Here is a 21,556-nt window from a genome sequence, read left to right on the forward strand (position 1 = left end):
CTGCAGTATGTAATAGAAAAAATTTTTCATATGTATATAAAGATAGTATAAATATAATGGTTATGGAATTGTGATATATGAATGAATGAATATATGGATTTGTTACTACTTTAACATGGCTGTTTGGTTTGGCTGAAGTTTAAAAGTATTATTCCTACTTGAAAAATTGCTGGGTGCAACTTATTTAATAAAAAACATTGAATACCATTGTGCCCTGAATATTCATCTTTCATCATAGTTTTTAACTTAACTACCTTGAAGGGCATTTGTCTAGCTCACTCAGTAGAGTATGTGACTGTTGATCTCAGGGTTATGAGCTCAAGTCCCATGGTGGGAATAGGGCTTACTTTAAAAAAAAAAAAAAAACTTTCTAACTTACTCTGTGGCTAAGTATTATTCTAAGCACTAAGGAACAAAATCAGTGAATTTCAGAGATCTACTTTATTAATAAATTCTATTAGAGGAATATTTTATAAGAAACCATAAAGCTGAGGGGCACCTGGATGGCTCAGTGGGTTAAGCTGCTGCCTTCGGCTCAGGTCATGATCTCAGGGCCCTGGGATCGAGTCCCGCATCGGGCTCTCTGCTCAGCAGGGAGCCTGCTTCCTCCTTCTCTCTGCCTGCCTCTCTGCCTACTTGTGATCTCTCTCTGTCAAATAAATAAATCTTTAAAAAAAAAAAAAGAAACCATAAAGCTGAGATAGTATTCATCTTTACTGAAAATAGAATTTAACTGTAGCTAAAGGCAATATTGAGTATTGTTGCAGTACTTGGCTCTTATTTAACTGATGATAGTATACCTTTGTGTGCAATAGGTATAGATCATAATTAACTGAAGAGGGTTTGGGGTTTTTTTTTTTTTTGTAATTTAAGTTATTAAATAAGCTATTCTTCCCTTCCAACACAGGGCTCAAACTCTCAGCCCAAAGATCAAGAGTCATGTGCTCTAGCCAGGCACCTTGGCTCAAGCTAGTGTATCTGAAGGGTATTCTTGTTAGGAGGCAACACTACTAGTGTCTATTATTGACACTAGATGAGAAAAAGTCTGATTTTCTTGTATTTCTAGAGGTCTCTGTCCTCTTTTTCCATTTCTTATTCTGATCCATGTTTGAATGGGAGGTTGTAAGATTGTCTTTCATAAATGGTGAAGTGGAGATTGAAGGCAAGATCTTTTGTGAACTTTCTGTAGAATCTTCTCCTTTGTGATCCGTCTATAGAATTTTGGCAGCTGTTAATGTAGATTATGATCTACGTTTGAACCAAACAGCTGATAGCTGTCAGGAGGCCTGTGAACCATATTATGAAATGGTATGAAAGATCCATGTCTACATATATTTCTCTGTGTGTAGGCTCCATAACTCTCCTTCAATACCTAGTATGAGTTCTACTTGAAAGGTTAAGAATTATTGTGTTGGGTGGTGGGGGAGGTAGGGCTGGAGAGAGAAAGGAGGAGGAAAGAAAAGAAATCTGTTACTAGTATGATAATATATGAGGTCTTAATCCATTTAGAGTGATGCTGTGGAACAATAGCCAGTGGGGGTACGGGTGACTGCTTAGGCAATTGTGGGATAGTCATGCAGTAGTTAGTTTATAACTTTAGTAAGTTTCTTCCGAGGCAGAGATTCTGATTTAGAGAATATCATTCTATTCACAGAAATGTGTCAGCAGAATACTTCAAAAAATAGACTGTTTGCCAAGAATTTTACCAAATGTGAACAAAAATTGGAAGTTATTAAGCTTTTTAGGAACACAGACTTTTGGTTTATCCAATTATAGTTACATAAATTACATAGAAAAGAACTATTAGAAACTATAAAATAAATATTCAAAAAATTACAGAAAAGCTAAAGTCGTTAGTTCATTTTTTATTTTTGGTAACCTGGCAAATTGAGATTGGAATCGGTTGTGAATGAGACCAATAATATATATTTAATTCCATGTAAGAATTTTTAAACTTTTTACTGCCATTGCCTTTTGTGTATTTATTGACCTTTTGTTTAATAATTTGGGTTTGATTTTAGGCCACCAACAAAATGGAAATGAAAGAGATTGCTAAACACAAGACACTATGGAAAATGAACTCAACAGGTGAACCTTTATTAGTTACTGGTATAGAAGTCAATCCTCTGAAAAAATTCACTATTCCCAAGATCAGAAGGACAGCTGGGAAAGGTAATATATACTGTCTCTATGAGAAATAGGTTTATTTCATAACTATTACTGTATTTCTTTGATTCTTAGTTTATGTTTGTCTTGTTTTGACTATATAAAATTTGGTTAAGTCATTCCTTTAATTCCTTAAACACACATGTATACACACAAACATTCATGGAACAGACATATCTCATAAGTACAGTTAAAAATTCTGGATATCGGGGTGCCTGGGTGGCTCAGTGGGTTAAAGCCTCTGCCTTCGGCTCAGGCAGAGGGTGGAATATAACCTGCACACCTTTGTTAGCACAGGCTTAAGTGGAGGACTTAGACTTCCACTTATACCTTTCCCCTTCATGGCAGTAACAAGTTCCCCTCCCTGCCATCCCCTGCCCCTGCAGTGTCCATGGTTTTCCACCCCTCCTCTATGATAATAAGCCACTCCTTCTCACTTAGAGTAGAGCCAATAAAGACCAACTAAGGAGCTTCTATCACACCTGCCAATTAGAAAGCACCCATCCCTTTCCCACTCTGTTCATGGAGGCTGAGTCAGGAGCATTGACTTCTACGTAATAAAGCAGCCCCCACAGTGTCATTGGAGACCCTGTGGAGAGCCAGGATGTCAGTCCCACCTGGTACTAAAGAATCGATTACCCCCTGCCTTCCCCTACTGGCAGATTGTCCTGCTGGCTCAGTTTCAGTAGAAGATTGCTAAAACCCAAGATTAAATATGATCCGGAGTATCTTACTCTTGACATCCAAAATGACCAAGATATAATTTTTTGAAATCATTCATTTACCATCAACCAGGAAAATCTCAACTTAAATGAGTCAAGATAATCCACAAATGCCAACAGGCAGATGAAACAGAAGTTGGAATGATCTGACAAGGCTTTTAAAGCAGCCACTATAATGTTTCAGTAAGCAATTATGAACACTCTTGAAACAAAAGAAGACTAGAAAATCTCAGCAAAGAAATGGAAAATGTAACGAAGAACCAAGTAGAAATTTTGGAACTGAAAAATACAATCATTGAAATAACTCAGTGGATGGGTTCCAGAGATGAACTGAGAAGACATTGGAAAGAGTCAGTGAATTCGAAGATAATAACAATAGACATTACTCAGTCTGAACAACATAGAAAAAAATTGGCAGAGCTTCAGGGACATGGAACAATAACAAAAGATTAAACATCTTTGTCCTCAGTGTCCCCAAAGTAAAAGAGAAAGAGTGTGGAAAAGTATTTGAGGAAATATTGGCTAAAAATCTCCCAAATTTGGAAAATGGCATAAAACCTATATAGTCAAAGGGCCGAATAAGCTTTAATAAATAAGATAAACCAAAAAAAGTCCATGCTACAGCACATCATGTTCAAATTTCCAAAAACTAAAGAGAGAAAAATCTCAAAAGCAACTAGAGCAACCATATATCTATAGGGAAAAACAACTTTTTTAAAACCTTTTTTTTTTAGAGAGCATGCAGAGGAAGGGGCAGAGGGAGAGGGAGAAAATCCTCAAGCAGACTTCTCTTTGAGTGCAGAACCTGACACAGGGTTCAACCCCAGGACCCTGAGATCATGACCTGAGTCGAAAACCAAGGGTCAGCCATCCAACCCACTGAGCCACCCAGGCTCCTTGGCGGCAAGAAAAACGTTTTTAAAGTAAGTTCTACTTCCAGCAGGGGCTTGAGTTCATGACCCCAAGATCAAGAGTCACATACTCTATCAACTGAGCCAGCCAGGTGCCCCTATAGGGGAAGAATTTTTTGAATGGCAGAAGAGTTCTCATTAGAAATCATAGAGTCCAAAGGAAGTGACACATTTTCAAGTGTAGAAAGAAATGAACTGTCAACCCAGAGTTCTGTCCCTAGCAGAAATACACTTCGGGAACAGAAGTGAAATAAACATTGTCAGATGAAGTCAACTAAAAATTTTACATCAGCAGATCTAACCTGAAAGAATGGTTAAACAAAATTCCCTAAAGAGAAAAGGTCAAAATAAAAAATCTGGGAACATTAGGAATGAAAAACAAACAATAGGGAGAGTCAAAATATAGGGACATTTAATGGGGCCATCCTTCTCTTGAGTTTTCTCTTTTCTTTTTTTTTTTTTTTAAGACTTCTCTTATTTATTTGAGAGAGAAAGAGAGAAAGATCCCCAGCAGGAGGAAATGGAAAGGGAGAAGCAGACTCCCTACCAAGCAGAGAGCCCAATGCAACAGTCAATCCAAGGACCCCAAAATCATGATCTGAGCCAAAGCCTAACCAACTAAGACATGTAGGCACCCCCTCTTGAGTTTTCTAATTGTATCTGACAACTGGAGGAAAATTATAACATTATGTGATGTGATTCTCTAGGAATTTGGAGGAAATAATTATAAAATGAGATACTACCTTTGGAGGGACCTGTGTGAATGGGTACAGGCTCTCTCTATGTTATGTATTACAACTACATGTGAATCTACAGTTAACCTCAGAATTAAAAGTTTTTATGAATATAGATAAAAATGAATTTTTTAAATGTTCAGGCAACCCGTAGATGGTCAGGAAAATGAAATAGAGAATGAACCATGAAGGGAAAAAAAAAACAGAGATGGCAAGCTTAAACCCCAATATATCTGTTATATTAAGTGTCAATGATCTAAATATACCAATTAAAAAACAGAAGTTGACACAATATATTAAAAACATGGCTCAAATATATACTGTAGATAAATTCATTTCAGATATAGTGATACACATTTTTATAAAATAAAGATAAGCTGAAAGATAGGCCATGCAAACAATCAAAATAAAGTGAGAGTAGCTTTATTACTATTCAATAAAGTAGACTTCTGAGGAAAGAAAATTACTAGGAACAAAGATAGAGCATAATGATGGAAGGGTCAGTCTACCAAGAAGACATCGCAAACTTCAATGAGTATGCACCAAACAACAGAGCTTCAATATGCATGAAGCAAAATTGTTAAAACTGAAAGAAGAAATGTAGTTGGAGACTTTAGTGCACCTCTCTCAAAAATTGGTATAACTAAAACCAGACAAAATCCCCAATAAAAAGAATTACAGACCAATATTCCTGATGAACATGGATGAAAAAATTCTCCACAAGATACTAGCTAATTGAATCCAACAGTACATTAAAAGGATTATTCACCATGATTAAGTGGGATTTATTCCTGGGCTGTGGAGGTGGTTCAAAATCCACAAATCAATCAACATGATACACCAAATTAATAAAGAAAGTATAAAAACATGATCCTCTCGATAGATGCCAAAAGAGCATTTGACAAAATACAGCATCCTTTCTCTATATAAACTCTCAAGAAAGTTGGGATAGAAGGAACATACCTCAACATCATAAAGGCCATATATGACAGACCCACAGCTAATATCCTCAGTGGAAAAAAAGTCTGAGAGCTTTTCCTCTAGAGTCAGGAACATGACAGGGATATTTGCTGTCACGACTGTTGTTCAATATAATACTGGAAGTCCTAGCCTCATCAGTCATCAAGATAAAAAGTGTCTGCAGAGTGAAGGAACCAATCAATAAAACTAAAAGATAACCTTTGGAATGGGAGAAGATATTTGCAAATAACATATCTGATAAAGGGTTAGTATCGATAATCTATAGCAAACTTATGCCCCCAAACCTGTGTTGAGCAAACTCAACACCCCCCAAAAACCAAATAATCCAGTTAAGAAATGGGCAGAAAACATGAGTAGACATTTTTCCAAAGAAGACATCCAGATGGCTAACAGAGACATGAAGATGCTCAACATCACTCATCGTAAAGGAAATACAAGTCAAAACGACAATGAGATACCACCTGTCAGAATGGCTAAAATGAACAACTCAGGAAACAACAGATGTTGGCAAGGATGTAGAGAAAGGGGAACATTCTTACACTGTTGGTGGAAATGTAAATTGGTATAGCCACTCTGGAAAAGTATGGAGGTTCCTCAAAAAGTTAAAAATAGAACTTTCCTATGACCCAGCACTTGCACTACTAGGTATATATCCAAAGGATACAAAAATCCTGATTTGAAGGGGAACATGCATTCCAATGTTGATAGCAATATTATCAACAATACCCAAATTATGGAAAGAGCCCAAATGTCCATTGACTGATGAATGGGTAAAGAAGATGTGATGTGTGTGTACACACACACACACACACACACACACACACACACACTCCAATGGAATATTACTCAGCAGTCAAAAAAATGAAATCTTGTCATTTGTAACGACATGAATGGAACTAGATGGAATGTATTATGCTAAGCACAATAAATCAGAGAAAGTAAAATATTATATGATTTCATTTATGTGTGAAATTTAAGAAATAAGACAGATGAACATAGGGGAAGGGAAGGAAAAATAAAATACAAACAGGGAGGTAGGCAAACCATAAGAGACTCTTAACTATAGAGAACAAACTAAGGGTTGAAGGTGGGTGGGCTCGTGGGAGAATGGGCTAAATGGGTGATGGGCATTAAGGAGCGCATTTGTTGGGGTGAGCACTGGGTGTATTATAAGTAAGTGATGAATCACCAGATTCTACATTTGAAACCAATACTACTGTATATGTTATGTAACTTGAATTTAAATTTAAAAAAAAAAAAAAAAACGTTGAGACAGAAAACCAGCAATTGGGGCACTTGAGTGGTTCAGTTGATTCAGCATCCATCTGTTGATCTCAGCTCAGGTCTTTATGTCAGGGTTGTGAAGTTCAGGCCCCATGAGTTTAACCCCCACATCAAGGCAAAAAATCAGCAAAAATATGGAAGGACTTAATACTGTCAAGCCACAGAATGTAACTGACATTTGTACATAACTTCACCCAACAGCAGCAGAGTAGACATTCTTTTCAAATGCTGATTTGACACCTACCTAGATAGACATATGTTGGGCCACAAAATACATCTCAACATATTTAAAAGAGTTGGAGTCCTGCAGAATGTGTTCTTAGACCATATGCAAAGTAGAAATTAACAAAGTAATATGTAAGTCTCTGAAGAAATGAAAAATAAATAACACATTTCCAACTACTGATGAGATTTCAAGGGAAATAAAAATGTACATCAAATAAAAATGAAAGTGTAACATATCAAATTTGAGGGACACAGCTAAAGGATTGCTAACAAATTTATAACACTAAATACATTAGAAAATAGGAAGGATTTCATATTATCAAGTAATATCACTACTGGGTATTTACCCAAAGAATACAAAAACACTAATGTGAAAGATCTATGCACCTCTATGTTTACTGCAGTATTATTCACAGTAGCCAAATTCTGGAAGAAACTCAAGTGTCCACTGTTAGATGAATGGATAAGAAGATGTGGTATATATGCACATGCACACACAATGGAGTATTAATCAGACATAAAAAAGAATGAAATCTTGCCATTTACAACAGCATGGAAGGATCTAGAAAGTATAATGCTAAGCAAAATAAGTCAGAGAAGGACAAATACCGTATGATTTAAGAAAATCATAATGTTGAATTTAAGAAATCAAAGATACAAACCAAAACCAGACTCTTACTATACAGAACAAGCTTATGATTAGCAGTGGGGGAGGCAGGAGGGGAATGGGTAAAATAGGTGAAGGGGATTAAAAGCACATTTATAAACACTAAATAATGTATAGAATTGTTGGATCACTATATGTACACCTGAAACTAATATAACACTGTATGTAATCTGTACTGGAATTAAATTTACAAAATAGGAAGGATTTCATAACAGTAATCTCAGTTTCACCTTAAGAAAATAGAAGAAAAATAACAAACACAAAACAAGCAGAAGGAGGAAAGTCAATGAAACAAAAAATCTGGTTGATTGAAAAGATTAAAAAGTTGACAAACCTTTTGCAAGACTGACAGAAGACACAAATGCCACAAATTCCCCTATCAGGAATAAAATGAAATAACATTTCTGACCCATGGTATTTAGAGGTTAAAAAGGAAATATTATGAACAGATCTACGTACATAAACTTGACACCTTAGATGAAATGGACCAGTTTGTCAAAAGTCAAAGTAATAAAATTCACACAATACTAAGTAGATTATTCAAACACCTTTATTTATAACTATTGCAGAAATTGAATTCATAATTGAAAACACTGTTGGAAAGAAATCTCTAGGCCCAGATGGTTTTACTGGAGAAAATTCAGAAAGAGTTGATACAAATTCTACAGAACCTCTTCCAGAACATAGAAAATAATTTTATGAAGCCACTATCACCCTGGTATTAAAACCAGACAAATGTAATACAAAAAAAAAAAAAAAGGAACAACACATACCAATATCCATTATGAACACTGGCACAGAAATCTTACACAAAATATAAGAATTCAGCAGTACTGTATATAAAATGATTTTACACTACCTCCAAAGGAGTTTTATTTCATGGATGCAAGCCTGGTTTTATATTTGAAAGTGAATCTGTATCTAAGGGATAAAGAATTACATGATCATATTAATTACTGCAAAAAAAAGCACTCAACTAAATTCAGCATTCAGCTAGATTCAACACTCAGGATAGAGACCCAGCAAAATAACAACAGGGGAATTTCCTTAACTGGAGGAAAGATACATGGAGCTAACATCACTAAAAGGTGAACAACTGAAGCTTTGTAAGAGAAGACTTCAAGAACCTTCTCTTTTGCTACTTTAACAATATAGTACTGGAAATTGTAGCCAGTGCAAAACGGAATAAATTTAACTTAAAGACAGAGATAAGAAAAGGAGAAATAAAATTGTTTCTGTTTGAAGGTCACATAATGCTCTACATAGGAAATCCCAAAGAATCTACAAAAAAAAAAAAAAGAAAGAAAAAAAACCTCTCTAATAAGTTCATCAAGCTTCCTGGGTGCAAGATCAAAATAGAAGAACTGTAGAACCAACCTGAGTGTCGATGGATGGATGGATGGATGGATGGATGGATGGATGAAGAAGGTGTGGTATGTGTATGTACACTCACACACACACAAATATTACTCAGCCGTAAAAAAAGAATAAAATATTGAATGTATATAATTGTTGAATCACTATGTTGTATATCTGAAGCTAATGTAATACTGTATATCAGCTGTTTCAATTAAAAAAGAAAAATTAATTGAGTGCATATTAGCTAAGAATACATGAAAATCAAAATATTAAACATAATGCCATTTATAATAGCCCAAAACTTGAAATGTATTTTTATAAATCTAACAAAACATGTATAGTGTTTTTGTGCTTTAAGTGCAAATATTAGAGCACATAGGTGGCTCAGTTGGTTAAACATCAGACTCCCAAGGGACACCTGGGTGGCTCAGTTGGTTAAGCGACTGCCTTCAGCTCAGGTCATGATCCCAGGGTCCTGAGATGGAGCCCCACATCTGGCTCCCTGCTCAGCAGGGATATTTCTTCTCCCTCTCCTTCTGCCACCCCACCCTGTGCATGGAGCCTGCTTAAGATTCTCTTTCTCTCCCTCTCTCTCTGCTCCTCCCCTACCCTGCTTGTACGGCACTCTCTCAGATACACAAAAAAACAAACAAACTGCAAATTCTGATGAAAGAAATCAAGGAGAATTTGTTATTAGGGAGGTGTACTTCTAGATTAGAAGACTCAGTGCTATGGATTAGAAGACTCAACCTAACGAAAATACTGGTTTTCCATGAATTTAGATTTATTGCAGTTTTTCTCAAAATCCTGGCAAGTCATTTTCTAAATAAACAAATTTATTTTCAAATTTACATGAGAAGGCAAGGAAACTAGAAATAGCTTAAACAATTTAGAAAAAGAAAAAATTGTTTGTAATTACTCTGCTCAGTACTAAGGCTTACTGTGTAGCTACAGTAATCAAGATAGTGCAGCATTGGCAGAGGGATAGATCAATGGAACAGAACAGATTCCAGAAATAGACCCACATTAATATGCTCATTTGATTTTCTTTCAATTAATTTTTACAAAGTTATATTCAATCAAGAAAAGTAGTCTTTTCATCAGATGTTGCTGGAGCAACTGGACAACATCCATAGGCAAGAAAAGGAACTTCTCCTTAACTCACACAAAAAATAATTCAAAATCAATCATGGGTGAGCCCTTGGCTGTCTCAGTTGGGAAAGCATGCAACTCTTGATCTTGGGGTTGTGAGTTCAAGCTCCATGTTAGGTATAAATTTCACTAAAATAAATAAACTTTAAAAAAAGAAAAAAGATAAATTGGCTTCATCCCTATTAAAAAACTTACTTTCTGAAAGACAGGTAAGTGAAAAGAAAACTTAGAATGGAAGAAAATGGGGTTTTGGAGTTTGGGGGGTATAGTTTATACACAATGTTATATTATTTTCAGATGTACAACATAGTGATTCAGCAATTCTATACATTATGCTGTGCTCACCACTAGGATAGCTCCCATCTGTTACCATACGACACTGCTACAGTACCATTGACTATGTTCCCTACTCTGTACATTTTCACCCCTGATTTATTCATTCCTTAACTAGAAGCCTGTATCTCCCATTTCCCTTTACCCATTTTGCCCATCCTCCCATCCCATTTCCCCTCAGGCAACCATCAGTTTTACTATGTATAGGTCTGATTCTACTTTTTGTTTATTCATTTTTTTGTTTTTAATTTTCCACGTATAGGTGGAATCATATGGTATTTGTCTTTCTCTCTCTGACTGACTTAGCATAATACCCTCTGGGTCCATCCATGTTGTTGCAAATGGCATGATCTCATCTTTTTAATGGCTGAGTAATATTCCATTTTGTGTATGGATATGCGCGCGTGTGTGTGTGTGTGTGTGTGTGTGTGTGTGTGTGTGTGTATCACATCTTCTTTACCCATTCACCTATTCTTGGACACCTGGGCTGCTTCTGTATCTTGGCTACTGTAAATAATGCTATAGCAAACATGGGGGTGCTTGTACCTTTTCACATTTGTGTTTTCATTTTCTTTGGGTGAAAACTCAGTAATGAAATTATTGAATCATATGGTATTTCTATTTTTAATTTTTTGAAGAACTTCATTTCCACCAATAGTGCGCAAGGGTTCTTTTTTCTCTACATCCTTGCCAACACTTGTAAATCACATATATGAAAAGAACTCATATCCAGAACATATAAAGTACTTTCAAAACTCATTAGTAAGCTTAAAAAGGTGGTAAAACAATCCAGTTAGTGAGGAAGAAGGCATGAACAGACATTTCACCAAAGAGGATGTACAGATGGCAAATGGGAACATAAAAAGATGTTCAACATCATAGCCATTAAGGAAATGGAAACCACAATGAGATATCACTATCCATTTGTTAAAACAGCTGAAATTAAAAGAATAACAATGCCAAATGTTAGCAAAGATATGGAGAAACAAAATAAGTCATATAACTGGTAGAAATCAGATACCTCAGCCACTCTTTGAAAAACAGTTCAATAGTTTTCTTTAAAAACTAAACATGGAACTACCGAATGACCCAACAATTACACTTTGGGGGCATTTATCTCAGAGAAATGAAAATGTACATCCACACAAAAAAACTATACACAAATGTTCATAGAAGCTTTATTTGTAATAGCCAAAAATAGACAACCACCTAGGTTTATAACCAGTGAGTGGTTAAACTGTGATACATCCATACCGTAGAGTACTTACTCAGCAATAAAAAGAAAACATCTATTGAAGTAACAACTTAGTTGGTTCTCAAAGGGATTATCCTGAATGAAAAAAGTCAATGTCCACAGGTCACAACTAAAACATTCTACTTATAACACATTCTTGAAATGACAAATTTTATAGAGATGGAGAATAGTAGTTTTCAAGATTTAGAGGCAGAAAAAGGGAATACAGTTATCAGTATGATTCTATTTCTAAAACACCTCAAGGAAGATCTTTGTGGGATGAAACACTAGTGTATCTTGATTATGGTGGTTGCCACGAATCTACACAAAGGACAAAATTTCACAGAACTACACACACAGGTGCCTGTAAAACTGGTAAAATCTTAAGATACGTGGATTTTACCAATATCAATTTTTGGTTTTGATATTATAGTTATGTATGTCATTATGTAGATGTACAAAGATGTAGTTTTAAAGTCAAATAACGACGTCCCTTTTCTTTATCTTTAGTTTACTTGTCATCTTGTTACACCAATACTAGAGAGTATAGTTTCATACATGATACTCTTACCCAGTGCCAGCTTGATCTAGGCTGTGATCTGCAATCATCATGGCGGTTTGGGGATACAAAACTGGTTCACAATGAGGAGTTGGAAAAAAACTTTACTTCTAAGAGGTAAGTTACTATAACCTAAAGAAGGTTGAGATTTGGGTTTTTTAATTTTTTCTATGAAGTCATAAGAATTAGTAATTTCTACCATTTGAGTAGAAATTTGGTAAGTATTACTAAGAAAATAAGTACAGAGATTATTATTTTGTTGGCTTCTCATAGCCTTGTGTAATAGTGAAGAGCTAAGTGTAAGATTTTGATTAATAAGTTTTACAGGTTAATGTAGACAGATTTCAGACACTTGTAATTTTTTTAATCTTGATAATTTTTCAGAAACTTACATCATCACATTTATTAAGCACCCATTTTGTAAATTCCCTGTGCTTCCTGTGTAATGTGTAATATAAAGTATTCAGAAAATAACTTTTTTCACTTGATTCAACTGTTCAGAGACTTAGCTGTTGTTATAATTTGGCAGGATCGTATCTGGCTATTTCCAGCTCTTCCACTAGAGCCACTTTTTCTAAAATTTTTTTTATTTGAGTATAGTTAACAGAGTGTTAAATTAGTTTAATAATTTTTTTAAAAGGTACTGCTTATACTTTTGGGGAAGGTATAATCCATTTTGTTTTTATAAGAAAGAAGAAAAGCACATGCAGAGCTCATTGTAAACATTCTATATTTATTAATCTAGATCTTATGTGAGCACAATTTTACCTTTTTCATATTCGGATTTTTTTTCTCCTTCACTAATTGGCATTTAACTTAAAACCTAACTGTAGCTTCATCTAAAACAAAAAAAAAGAAACCAAAAACATTCTAAAACAAGTTCTAAACAAGTTCTAAGTGTGGGTTAGAACTTGTTTTAGAATGTTTTTGGTTTCTTTTTTTTTTTGTTTTAGAATTAATTCCTCTTGTCTTAAACATATTTACCCTCTGATGTCACTTTGAATTGGTAGAAATGACAGATGTAGTTGACAGCATTTCTGTCATCTAAAAAACAATAATTTTGAGCAAAAGTGGAATGGACTGGATATATCCTGCCACTTCCAGATTGAATTAAGAGTTTAATAAAAAATTAATTCCTGGTATTCTTTGACTTCAGTTCTTTTAGGCATTTTAAAATTTTGTCCTTTTTCATAATGCTCCCCTGCCCAACACTTAATTTACAACCTGTTGATATTAGAGAAATTAGAAAAATTACCCAAAAATACACGATAGGCTAGAACATTGCAAATAAACAACCACCCAGCAAATACTGATTTCTTAGTTAACTTGTCCAATTAGACAAACTCATTTTTTCCCATAGTACTTTATACTCATTTAATAGGTCTTTCTACCATATACTGGTTTTGTCTGATTTACCTGCTTCGTGAGTTTCTTCTTCCTTTTTTTCAAGATTTTATTTATTTTTTAGAGAGTGGTGGGAGGGTCAAAGGGAGAGGAAGAGAATCTCAAGCAGACTCCCCACTGAGCACAGAGCCTGGCGCCGGGCTCTCTCTCACCACCCTGAGATCATGACCTGAGCTGAAACCAAGAGTTGGACGCTCAACTGAGTAAGCTGCCCAGATGCCCCATGGCTTTTCTTTCTGTCATTCTCTTTAGAGGAGTTATTATATCTATGGGCTCAGCAAAACAAGTATCTCCAAAGGATACCAATTTCCATTTCTTATCTGCATTCCATCTACCACTTCTTAATTCTGAAATCAGCAAAAGCATTAAAAATCTAAACATCTGTGTATTCCATCAGTTGTTAAAACATCTCAGTACCTGCTGTGTCAGACATCATATTTGATAACCCTTGAAGAACAATGAGTGTTTTTTTCTGTCTTAAAGAGTTCACATTCTAGTTTAAAAGACATACAAGCAAATACAAAATAAAATGTTATAATAGAGATATAGGTCGGGGTGTCTGGGTGGCTGGGGCACCTGGGTGGCTCAGTGGGTTAAAGCTTCTGCCTTCGGCTCAGGTCATGATCCCAGGGTCCTGGGATCGAGCCCCACATTGACCTCTCTGCTCAGCGGGGAGCCTGCTTCCTCCTCTCTCTCTGCCTGCCTCTCTGACAACTTGTGCTCTCTGTTTACCAAATAAATAAATAAAATCTTTAAAAAGAATAATAGAGATATAGGTGCACAGATGAAGGACTGATTATTCTTTTTTTTAAAAAGATTTTATTTATTTATATGAGAGAGCATGAGAAGGGGGAGGGACAGAGGAAGGAGGAGACTCCCCACTGAGCAGGAATCCCAATGCAGGACTCGATCCTGGAACTCCAGGATCATGACCTGAGCCAAAGGAAATATTTACTTTTTTTTTTTTTTTTAAGATTTTATTTACTTGAGAGAGAGAGCGCACGCGCATGTACAAGTAAGAGGACCAGCAGGCAGAAGGAGAGGGATAAGCAAGCTTCCTGCTGAGCAAGGAGCCGGATGCAGGATTCTATTCGAGGATCATGACCTAAACCAAAGGCAGACACTTAACGACTGAACCACCCAGGTTCCCCTGGGACTGATTATTCTTAAGAGTTTTGAGAGATGCTTTGAAGAGTTAAGAAAATTGAGCTAGTCTTAATGGGTAAAAGAGAAACTGAATTATTCTTAAGTCCATTGCCTTATTTGTATCAATTTGACCCTTTTTGTTTTAAAAAATTTCCAAATTTACATGAAAGGATATCATTTTAAAGATTGTTAGTACCTGGCTTAATGTTGTGATTGAATTAGTACTTGATATCTCCGTTTATGTCTCACTCCAAATGTAGTCTGAGCCATCTATGGTTAATTTCATTTACTTTATCAATGATTGGTTCCAAGGGTGGGCAGAAATAAATCAGTTTGGGTCAATAACACACTCAAGATGGATTGGTTTGGGAGGTCTCTAGGAAAGAGAAGCCATTTTGAACCAAGGAAGCGTGTTTAAGTTACTCACCCTTGTGAGGTAATAAAAAGACTAGTGTTAGGATGACCCTAAGGTTGAGGACAGCAGGACAAAGAGATGGAAAAAACTTGGATCCTTACTGATATCTGGAGCCATGAAATCTACCAACCCTGATAAAGGCTACCTGATTTCTGAATTTCTTATAATAATAATAAGAAGAAGTAGTCAACTTATATTTAGCCACATTGAGCAAGTTTTTGTGCTTGAAGTCAACAGCATTCCAGCTGATAATGAATTGTATACTGGGAAAGGGGTACTGGCAAATAAGAGATTCTACACTTATGGATTTAACTTGAAGACTGGTCCATAAGGGTGCCAACTTGAGAAGTTGGTGATAATCCTTTATACCTTGTGCACAAATATTTACTTCATGAGACTTTGGTTTGGGGCGATATTATACAGAAATTCAGGATGTTAAGGTGTGTTGGCCCTGTCCTGCTTGGACGCAAAAGGCCTTTAAAAAAGAAAGAGCCTTTCTTCTTATGATCTGGTATCACAGATCAGCTTCATAAGATTAGCTTGAAGTAAAGAATTCATCTTTTCCAAAGTTAGTTTGAATTTGGGTTTAAAAAGATTTAACAGGAAATACGTGCTGCAAAGCACAATTCTGTTGCCTTTAGCTTTCCCATACCTCCTTTTAAGTATTTTCTACCAGGTAAATAGGAAGTATTCAGGTTTATACAATAAAGATATATTTTAAATGCAATTGAGGGGAAGAAATGGATAGTTTCAAATTGTAGTGCGGTAAAGGCCATTTCAAATTCAGAGCCTTGGAGGGTGCAAAGGTTTCAGAGGTTTGCTGCCAGGATACTGAAAGTTCTAACTGCAACCATTGTCTAAACATGATCTTGCTATGGTTACCTAGTCTTTGGAATTTTGAGGGTAGAGAATCCTAGCTTCTTTTTAAAGAGATGTACTGTTGCTAACAGCCATTTAATACCATTAATGTGTCATTCTTCACTTTTCTGAATTTAATTGTAGTTATCCTGTTATTTTCCCTTTCACAGTGTATTTTTGGGTGTAGATAACTTAATCTTGTAGCTATATATTGCCAGAATGGATGATAACTATATAGATCTATATCCACACCTGTTAGAAATGAAGGCATATTACTCCCAGTGTAGATCTGAAGTTAGATGCAGTGTTTGGATGACACTTCGGGTGGTTCCCTTTCTGCAAGGTGGATTGAAGGTGTTTTGTGTGGCCATGAATACTTTTTAAAGTATATATGTTGGAAGAAGGACGTGTATAAAAGGTAACCAAGTTAGTAGCCTGCAGTATCTCTAACAATTCTAAATCATCTTATATAATTTAAACTGTTCTTTGTCTTATTCTTTTTATTGGTTTACTGATGTACAAACCTAGTCTGTATAGCTCGTTAGAACCCAGCATGAGACTTGCCTGGACATCCTGAGATGAAGTCAGTGTCTCTATTAAGGACTGCATGCAAGGAAGCTTATAGATCTAGCTGCTGCTTGACAGCCTTTTAAAGACTTAAAGGAGCTAGACAAAGATAAAAACTGTGGGCAGCAGTGTGGAGAATCAAGGCAGAGAAAGAGAAACTTAAATTCTTAATATTGTTGGGGAATTGAGTAGGTTCAGAATCTGCCTTCTGTAGGTAGAATAGTGTACCCCCAAAGATGCCCACATCCTGATTCTTACAATCTGTGAATATGTTACTTTACATAATAAAAAGGATTCCACAGATCTGGTTGACATCACAAACCGGCATATGGTGATGATCTTGGGTTACCTGAGTGGGCCCAATATGAATGAGTGGGCTCATGATATGAGCTCTTAGAAATATAAGAGGACAACAGAAGAATGGGTCAGAGAGGAGACAGAAGAAAAATTTCAGAGGGATTCAGTCTGCTTTTTCTGGCTTTAATGATGGAGGAGAGAGATGTTATGATTCAAGGAATGCAGGTAACTTCTAGAACTTGGGAGCAGCCTAGAAAGGAAATGGATGTTAGTCCTCCATCTGCAAATGATTAAATTTTGTGAACAAGAGATCCTCCCCAGACCCTGAGACAGGAATACAATACAGATGACACCATTATTTTAACCCATTGAGACTTATTGGACTTATGTCCTACTTAACTTAAAGATAATAAACTTGATTTGTTGGTACATCTGGGTGGCTCAGTTGGCCAACTAAGTGACCAACTTCTTGGTTTCAGCTCAGGTCATGATCTCAGAGTCATGGGATCAAGCCCCTTGTCAGGCTCCCCTGAGCCACAAGTGTGCTCCAGGATTCTCCCTCTTTCTCTTCCCCTCTCCTAGTTTGCCCTCTTTAAAATAAATAAATGGATCTTTTTTAAAAAAGATTTTCTTCAATCCACTAAGTCTGTAAGAATTTGTTACAGCAGCAGTAGAAAAGTACTACACTGCCTTATCCAGACTTCTTGTGTGAATTAGAAAAATTTTTCCTCCAGCTTTATTGAAATATGATACATATATATATTATGAAATGTTTACTACGATGTTAGTTAATTCATCTTTTATTTCACATAATTAGCCATTTTGTTTTGTTATGGTGAGAACATTAAAGCTCTATTCTGTTTATTTTACGCTAACTTCTATTTTTTTAAGATTTTATTGAGAGCACAAGCACAAGTAGGGGGAGCAGCAGGCAGAGGGAGAAGCAGGCTCCCCACCAAGCAAGAAACCAGCTGCGGGACCTGACCCTGAGATCATGACCTGAGCTGAAGGCAGAGAGAGGCTTAACCAAATGAGCCACCCAGGCGTCCCAAAGCTCTAAGAACAACTTTCAAGTAGATGATACAGTTAGCATGCTGTCCCATAGATCCTCTGAACTTACTCATCTTATAATTGATATAAAGTTCGTATCCTTGACCAGCATCTCCCCATTTCCCCCCATCTCTAGGCCTGGCAACCATCTTCTGCTGTTTATATGAATTTGATGTTTTTAGATTCCACATGTAAGTGAGACTATATGGTATTAGTCTCTCTCTGACTTAACACAATGCCCTCGAGGTCCACTCATTTTGTCACAGACTGAGGATTTCCTTCGTTTTTATTGCTGAATAATATTCCATGATGTTTCTGTGTATGTGTGTATTTTTTTTTAAGATTTTATTTATTTATTTGACAGGGAGAGAAAGAGTACAAGCAGAGGGAGCAGCAGGCAGAGGGAAAAGCAGGCTTCCCACTGAGCAGGGAGCCTGATGTGGGACTGAATCCCAGGACCCTAGGATCATGACCTGAGCCGAAGGCAGCTGCTTAATCGACTGAGCCACTCAGCATCCCTGTACCACATTTTCTTTATTGATTCATGTGTTGGTGGATACTTAGGTTGTTTCTGTGTCTTACCTGTTACAAATAATGCTGGCAATGAACATGGTTGGTACAGATACTTCTTTGAGATAGCAGTTTCATCTACTTCAGATACATACCCAGAAGTGGGAGTATTTGATCATAGAGTAGTTCTATTTTTAGTGTTTTCAGAAATTTCCATACTGTTTTCCATAGTGGCATACCAATTTATATTTCTTTTAACAGTGCACCAGTGTTCCCTTTTCCCTACATCCTTACCAGCACTCGTTACCTTGTCTTTTTGAGAATAGCCATTTTGGCGAGCATGAGATGATATCTCATCATGTGTTTTGATCTGCATTTCCCTGATAATTAGTGATGTCGAGCACCTTGTTATGTACTTGGTGGCCATTTGTGCATTTTCTTTGGAAAATGTCAATTAAAGTTCTCTGCCATTTTTAAATGAGATTGTTGGTGTTTTGCTTTTGAATTGTATATTCCTTATGTATTCTGGATATTAACCCCTTATCAGATAAACAATTTGTAAATATTTTTTTCCCACTCCATAAATCAGCTTTTCCTTTTGTTGATTCTTTTTTGCTGTGCAGAAGTATTTCAGTTTGATACAGTCCTATGTGCTTATTTTAGCTTTTGTTGCCTTTGCTTTTAGGGTCAGATCCAAAAAAATCATTGCCAAGACCAATGTACAGGAGCTTACTGCCTGTTTACTTCCAGGAGATCATTGTTTCAGGTCTTACATTTAAATCTTTTAATCCATTTTGAGTTAATTTTTATGCCTGGTGTAAGAAAGTGGTATAGTTTCACTCTTTTGCATGTGACTGTCCAGTTTTCCCAACATCATTTATTGAAGAGACTGTCCTTTTCCCACTGTATATTCTTGGCTTCTTTGTCATAAATTAACTGATTGCATATGCCTGGGTTTATTTCCGGGCTCTTTGTTCTGTTCCATTGATGTGTGTCTGTTTTTATGCTAGTACCATGCTGTTTTACTTTTTATAGTTTTTTTTTTTTTTTTAGGATTTTATTTATTTATTTGTCAGAGAAAAAGAGAGAGGACATAAGCAGGGGAAGAGGCAGGCAGAGGGAGAAGCAGGCTCCCCACTTGAGCGAGGAGCCGGAAGAGGGACTCAATCTCAGGACCCTAGGATTGTGACCTGAGTTGAAAGCAGATGCTTAACTCACTGAGTCACTCAGGCGTCCCAGTTTTTATAGCTTTAAACTGTAATTTGAAATCAGGGAGCATTGTGCTTCCAGCTTTCTTCTCTCTCAAGATTGCTTTGGCTATTCATGGTCTTTGTGGTTCCATATAAGCTTAAGATTATTTATTCCATTTCTCTGGAAAATGCCAGTGGAACTTCAGTAGGGATTGCATTGAATTGTAGATTGCCTTGGGTTGTGTGGCCTTTTTAAAAATGTTAATTTTTCCAGCTCATGAGCACAGACATTCTTTATATCTGTGTGTTCTTCAGCAAATGTCAGTTTTCAGTTGTACATGTATTTCCCCTCCTTGGTTAAATTTATTCCTAGGTATTTTATTCTTTTCAATGTAATTGTAAATGGGATGGTTTCTGAATTTCTCTTTCTGATAGTTCTCTTTAGAGTATAGACATGTAAAATTTTTCTATATGTTGATTTTGTATGCTACAGCTTTCCTAAATTCATTTGTTCTAAGTTTTTTTTGTGGAGTCTTTAGATTTTTCTGTATGTAATATCGGGGTCATCTGCAAACAGAGATCACATTTGCTTCTCCCTTTTATCTCTTTTTCTTACCAATTTGTCTAGCTAGGATTTCAGTGCTATGTTGAATGTTTAGAGTAATTTGAATTCTTAGCAGTATAAATCCTATATATCCATTTCCTTGTGCAAGTTACCGGAGGTTTACTCTATGCCTTTGGTGGAGTCATACTTCACTGATTCTTCATAATCTTTAAAGCTTTGCATAAGTGTCTATAAATTTGAAGAAGTGGACATGTCTTCCAGAATTTATATGTTGAGTATAGACCTTCACCTGCAAGTGGGGACATGGTAGAGTGTGCTCTGGTGCAGGGTGCCAAGTGTAGGACATGTAGTTGCTTCAGGTCAAGGGGGTGGATGACAAATCTTGGATCAGGCCTTGGCCTGTACATTATCAGCAGTTGTCTGGTCTTTGGTGAGTGCTCCTAGGCATTCACATATGCTGCAAGGGCTGTTGGGGTTCTCAGCATCTCCTCCTGGTCCATCAGCTTGGGACCAGAGTAAGCAGTGGTAGTGGCCAGAGTCTGTCATATGGACACACTCATTTGCAGGTGCCTGTGTTGTGGCAGGGTCCAGTTGCTAACACATGTGTAGTGGTGAGTGCCAGGGTAGGCAGCAAGGGCCAGCCAAGAACATGTGCACTGGCAGCTGTGGGGATCCTGGCTGTTGTTCATTATTGTGTTGGCAGTATCTTGCCCTGGACACATAGCAGTATGGAGGTTAATGATGGAGATTGGGCCAGAGGGTATTCAGGCGCATAGCTGGAGTGGCTAGGTACAGGTGAACCTAGTGATACAGGATAGTGACATATGATAGAGCTTGCTCTGGCCCACATACCACTATAGGAGTCTTGGGTATGGAAGTGGTCTAATGTGGCTGCAGGATCTTGCCATGGTGTGCACACAGCAGTTTGGGCTGGTGACAGATATTTAGCCAACAGCATATAAGTACACAGCTGGAGGAGCTAGCCCCGAGCACCTGCATGCTAGTGAGTGTCAGCTACAAGAATCTAAGTTGGTGTGTTGCACTCTTGGAGCCAGTCTTTGGCGGGCTTCTGGTTGAAGGCGGGTGGGAAGACATAAGGTGACTGGTGTCAACAAGTGTAAACACCTGTGGGTCTGAGGCTAGTGATATTTGCAGGGGTATGCTACAGCCACAGTGGCCGTTGGTTTCTTCAGTAGTGAAAGCTACTGATGTTTGCTCAGCAGTCAG

General features: G+C 36.8%; 1 protein-coding gene across 10 annotated transcripts in view; it reads left to right on the top strand.

Annotated features, from left to right (window-relative positions):
* TEX15 (testis expressed 15, meiosis and synapsis associated) overlaps positions 1 to 21,556 on the top strand; it is an 83,671-nt gene that overhangs the window by 25,753 nt on the left and 36,362 nt on the right. For 6 of the 10 annotated variants that reach the window (XM_032329276.1, XM_032329277.1, XM_032329274.1 and 3 more), the window contains 2 exons: positions 2,022 to 2,172; positions 12,279 to 12,444. In XM_032329276.1, the coding sequence (XP_032185167.1) occupies positions 2,034 to 2,172; positions 12,279 to 12,444 (305 nt within the window). In that variant the 5' untranslated portion in view covers positions 2,022 to 2,033. Of the gene's footprint in view, positions 1 to 1,262; positions 1,309 to 1,329; positions 1,396 to 2,021; positions 2,173 to 12,278; positions 12,445 to 17,105; positions 17,240 to 21,556 lie in introns of those variants that run through there. The other 4 variants (XM_032329273.1, XM_032329282.1, XM_032329281.1 and 1 more) reach the window with 4 other exon arrangements.

Source organism: Mustela erminea, chromosome 21 (genome assembly GCF_009829155.1).
Source record: "Mustela erminea isolate mMusErm1 chromosome 21, mMusErm1.Pri, whole genome shotgun sequence".
Taxonomy (NCBI): domain Eukaryota; kingdom Metazoa; phylum Chordata; class Mammalia; order Carnivora; family Mustelidae; genus Mustela; species Mustela erminea.